Source organism: Penaeus japonicus, unplaced genomic scaffold (genome assembly GCF_977035675.1).
Source record: "Penaeus japonicus unplaced genomic scaffold, GWHDUDI00000001_assembly GWHDUDI00000009, whole genome shotgun sequence".
Classification (NCBI taxonomy): domain Eukaryota; kingdom Metazoa; phylum Arthropoda; class Malacostraca; order Decapoda; family Penaeidae; genus Penaeus; species Penaeus japonicus.
Genome location: NW_028234411.1, coordinates 20115864 through 20120863, shown reverse-complemented (window position 1 = coordinate 20120863; position 5000 = coordinate 20115864). Strand labels below are relative to the sequence as shown.

Below are 5000 nucleotides of genomic sequence, written 5' to 3'. Positions count from 1 at the left end.
TATAATATAACAAATTGTATATTTGATCAATTAATTGTTTCCTCCTCCACCTTTTGTAATGAATTACTGTTTTTTTTTTCTTCACAAGTGCATGATATAATCTTATTCAAGATAATTATTACCTAATTTATGTGTCATAGTGTTAAGATAAATGCCCTATAATATAACAAATTGTAGATTTGATCAATTAATTGTTTCCTCCTCCTAAGGTTTTAGCAGAGAGCAACCCTGAGAAATATGGCTGGTGTTTGCGGTTCAATAATGAGATATTTGTGGTGTTCAACCTGGTCATCCAGCATCACTATCTTTCAAACTATGGTGAGCGGGTTATGATTCCTGATTCTTTTCCCTAACAATATGTATGATGAATGTTTGTACTTTGAGGTTCTGTTTGCTTAAGGATAGTTTAATCGAGTTTATTAATTTTTATTACGATTTTGTGCAGGTGCGTCCTTTGCCGAGAATTTCTACGACCTTAAGCGTGTACAGTTAAAATTGCCCAAGAAGGTGGAGGCTCTGTCCTTGTCGAGAAAGGTCTACTTGAAGTCATTATCAGCCCTGGTAGCATTTCCTTACATTAGGGAAAGAATAGATAATATTTTCCAAGATTTGAGAGAAAAGGATGCAGATGGCGTTCTTAACGAGAAGGTAGTTTTAAGTTGTATGTGATTATTTTTATTAATGTGGCTTTATTTTTTTTTTTAATGGGTATTGACCTTACAAAGATTAATTGACAGTATTAAAGATCAGTTACTGATTTCTTGATTAATTATTTCTTGACCTATTGTGGTATCATGTTTTAAATTAACACTAAATCATTAATTTCAGAACTGGAGTAATAGAATGAAGAAGATCTTCTTGACGCTTTGGCCTTTCCTCCATTTTTCCTGGGAATTTGTGACGTTAATTTACTATGTTAGGTAAGTGAAAGAAGATGCCAAACGGAACTTATCCTATTCTATTTCTTTTGGGATTTCCTTCTTATCTCTCAGTTCTAAAGACAGTTAAGAGAACTGCAGTGAGAAGAATGGATGTCAATTTAGTATGTAGTATTGGTTGTCCTCTGATCAATGGAGCTGATTTTTCTTATTGAATTGAATTATTTGTGATATTATGTAAAGATAGAAAAGACTATGTGCCCACCACTGGACCCAAAGTCTTTTGGCACTCCAGCAAAGGCCAAGATAGAATTTGAATACAGCTCTGGTAATTTATTGTCAAATATATTATCATTCCAAGCTCTGTCTTGCCATAACATGGTTGTGACTCTTTGCCAGAGTGCAGAGCAAAATCATTATCACATTGGATTTCAGATAATAGGGCATCGATCATGAATCAAGATTTAAGTGGATTTGGAATTAAAAAAGAATAATAATTTATTGCTATATAAGTGTTTATATTAATGCACATGGCATTGTTATTGTCCTCCTTAGCCTTTTATCAGAACTTCCTAAAGATTAATGATTGTTATTTTTTTTTTGACAATACTGCTGTAGCTTTCCTTATTTAGTTATGCATATTATTTATTTTCTTAATAGGTATGTCATAGGCAGAAGCAGGTTTCACACCCCACTGTTGCTAATGTGCGGAGTGCGCCTCGCAAATCTAGAAGAGGAAGATTACGATGTCATTGAAGAGAGGGCAGACAAACTCCTAGCCTTTAGAAACATCAGGTAAACATCAATGTAATTTTCATTTTTCTATTCTTTTTATTGTATTTCTGCTTCTTTTTTTCCTTTTATTTCTACTCCTTTTTCTTCTACTTCTTCTTTTTCTTCTTCTTCCTATTCTTTTCCCTTTTCTTCTTCATCTGCTTTTCCTTTTCTTCTTCTTCTTCTTCTTCTTCTTCTTCTTCTTCTTCTTCTTCTTCTTCTTCTTCTTCTTCTTCTTCTTCTTCTTCTTCTTCTTCTTCTTCTTCTTCTTCTTCTTCTTCTCCTCCTCCTCCTCCTCCTCCTCCTCCTCCTCCTCCTCATTTTTCTTCTTCTTCTTTTCCTTTGTGTGTGTGTGTGTGTTTATATGTGTGTAAAAAGTACAATTTATGTTTTTTGGTCAGAATTGCATATACCTTCAGGATTGCATATACCTTAACTACTAGAAGGTAGGTCTCAGTGATCTTGAATCTGCTTTTAGATATATACTTCTTGTTATGAATGAAGGTTACAACAAATTCTATATATCTGTTTATTTATAGGAGCCTGAGCCAGTTAGGACAGTGGATGATTGAGCGCGTAGGTTCTTCCCTGATGAATTCGTTGGAGGTTGGTGCCTTTTTTCTTCAGTTCCTTGACTGGTTCTACTCCAGTGGAAACACGCCAAGATCCCTCACCAGCCAGCCTATCCCACCAGCACCACAGGTTTGCTTCTTTATATATATGTATATGTATATGTATATGTATATGTGTATATATATATACATATACATATACATATTTATAAGCTATATGTATTTATTTTTTATGTACATATGAAATGAGCATTTTGTTTGATTATGGTTAGGGAAAATTATAACTTTTAATTCTTTGGAAGGACAAATCATGAAGATCTTATTGTGATATTGTTTGTCATTAAATTCTCAACTTTTCAAGACCTTTGAATATGTAAAGAAAAATCAGAAAAATGCATTTGAATACCCTTTACCCACTGCGGACGGGGGATAGAATTGCTTGCCCAGTCTCCAGGATGGGTTTTATTTCAGAGTGAGGCAGCTTCACGCAGCATGCCATGACTTTTCCCACTCTCTTTCAGTCACTCATTGTAAAACTAGAACAAGTATTGTGTTTGTCATTTTTGTGTGTTTTATTTCAAGTGTCACATCACAAGCTCTGTCATTGCTGCAAATGACTAAAATTGTAGTATAGGGTTCATATTGGCTCTTTACTTTCTTTATCCTTAATGTGATAGAAGTCTTGCTTCTTTATCCTTAGTGTGATAGAAGTCTTGCTGTTGTATGGGAGAACAAAAGGTAACTTTGTATTTTTGTATTTGTGTACTGTCATGAGGAAATATGAAAAATATAACCATCCACAATGAAGAGAACATGAGGTAGGGAAGAAGAAGGCAATCTGTGCGTGCTTATGACTGTGAGTAGAAGGTACCTCAGTAGAAGGTACCTCTACTGGCACATAGGCACATTGTAGGCACTGGGCATTGTTTGAGTCACCTTCCTCTTCTTGTTCTGCCTGCACATCCTTCATTGGCAGTACTAAAGCAAGAAGTCGGAAACTTGCAATATGCCATTGCTCTATAAAGATAGTGCATGCTAGAGACCACGGATGGGTGCCATTCAAGGCTCTCTCTCTCCTGCTGCTGCTAGGAGAGAGTCAGGTGAAACCCATTTAGCTTAATATTATTGCAATTATAGTAATTATGGCTGCAATTGTCATCATCACTCACTCATTACTCATAGCACAATAAAATAATACAGTGATCCAAAATCCCTAAACGTCATGTACAACATGATGCCATAATCAGGCCAAAGCTCCTGCGTCATGTATGTCATGACACCTGTCCGCAGTGGGTTAAGAAAAACAGACCTGAGGAGTTATATGAATATTTTCTTTTATTCTATATTTCTAGCTTGGCTATTTATAATGGGTTTCACCATTTCTTCACAGATAGAGTCATATTTAAGAAAGTTTTCATCAGCCATCAAGCTAATTTGGAACATGTTACAACCATGAATGTTCACCTACTATTATTTGCCCAGATCAGTATTTTGTATTCTGATTAACTTTTAATTTTTTCAGATTTCAGTTGCAAAGAAAGCAAGCAGTACAAATGCAAGTGAATGTCCTGTATGCTTCCAGACAAGAAAACAGGATACAGCTCTATCAGTGTCTGGGTAAGTCTTTTGCCAGAGATATATACAACTTTGAATAATCATTGACAAACTCCATCTTGATTTAACTTATGGTGGAAATGTTAACAGCAACACACAAGGTAAATGTAAAGATTATTAACCCATTGGTGGCGGGTGATGTGATACCATGTCGTGGAAATATTTTGCTTATTTCTTATCATGTCATGATCTCTCCCTCAGAACATATGTTTTGCATTGCTATATATGTATATAATCATAGGAGTTCCATTTGTATAGACACATTTTTATTTACTTATGAAAATAATGCAAACAAATACAAAAACCTCCTTTTAATTCCTTTAAAGTGGGTGGGTGGAAAGCGCTCAGAAATGCAGTGCAGCATTGCACTGGGAGAGACATTGTGCTTAGTCACTATGCACACTTGTTACCTATCCAGTGGGAGTCGCATTACGCAAATATAAGCACCAACGTGAATGGGTTAAGCAACTTTCCTTCCAACAGTCTTGCATGATTATTAAAACAAAACATTAAAAGTAGTAAATTACAGAAACAATTATGGTTCCACTACCAATGCCAACATTATTGTTATGGATCATTGCTTTTCTTATAGGTACGTCTTTTGCTACGGTTGCATCCTCCCTTTTGTACGTAGAGAAGGGAAATGTCCAGTGACTGGCTATCCAGCTTCAACGGCCCAACTCATCAGAATATATCAGGAGTTATAAGTTATTTAGTGTAGTTTTCATTCGATAAATACTGCTGTGTATGTATATATGTGCATTTAAAGGATGTTATTTTATTTTTTGAAAATTTTATGATTTCAAGCCTTTATATAATTAGAGCAGTGTAAAATAGTTTTAGAAGATTCATGTATGGACATTATGACTGCTTAGTTTTGCTCATATGATGTTTAATGATTGTATACATTTTCTTATCACTATATATTCATTAAATGAATTCTGTGATAAAAACTACATTGTGTTTGACAATGTATATGGTGCTTTTGCAGAAAATAAATGTGATTTATTTTGTTAAGTTCTTTGCTTATAATTAACTACCTTTCTTTAGCCATGAGTAGTATTATAAGGAAGTAGAAATTTGTTTTACCTTTTGTTCATTAAAAAATGGACATCAAAACTAAATAAAATTGGAGAGTCAATTTTTATGTATTGACATCAGT

The 5000-nt window shown here is 34.5% G+C and overlaps 1 protein-coding gene across 1 annotated transcript in view; it reads left to right on the top strand.

Annotated features, from left to right (window-relative positions):
• The window catches only part of Pex12 (peroxisomal biogenesis factor 12), a 5914-nt gene extending 1059 nt beyond the window's left edge, over positions 1–4855 (top strand). The window contains exons 2-8 of the mRNA XM_043024506.2: positions 210–318; positions 446–648; positions 829–920; positions 1539–1673; positions 2192–2354; positions 3747–3841; positions 4431–4855. Of these exons, the coding sequence (XP_042880440.1) occupies positions 210–318; positions 446–648; positions 829–920; positions 1539–1673; positions 2192–2354; positions 3747–3841; positions 4431–4545 (912 nt within the window). The 3' untranslated portion in view covers positions 4546–4855. The remainder of the gene's footprint in view (positions 1–209; positions 319–445; positions 649–828; positions 921–1538; positions 1674–2191; positions 2355–3746; positions 3842–4430) is intronic.
• The last annotated feature ends 145 nt before the right edge of the window (positions 4856–5000 follow it).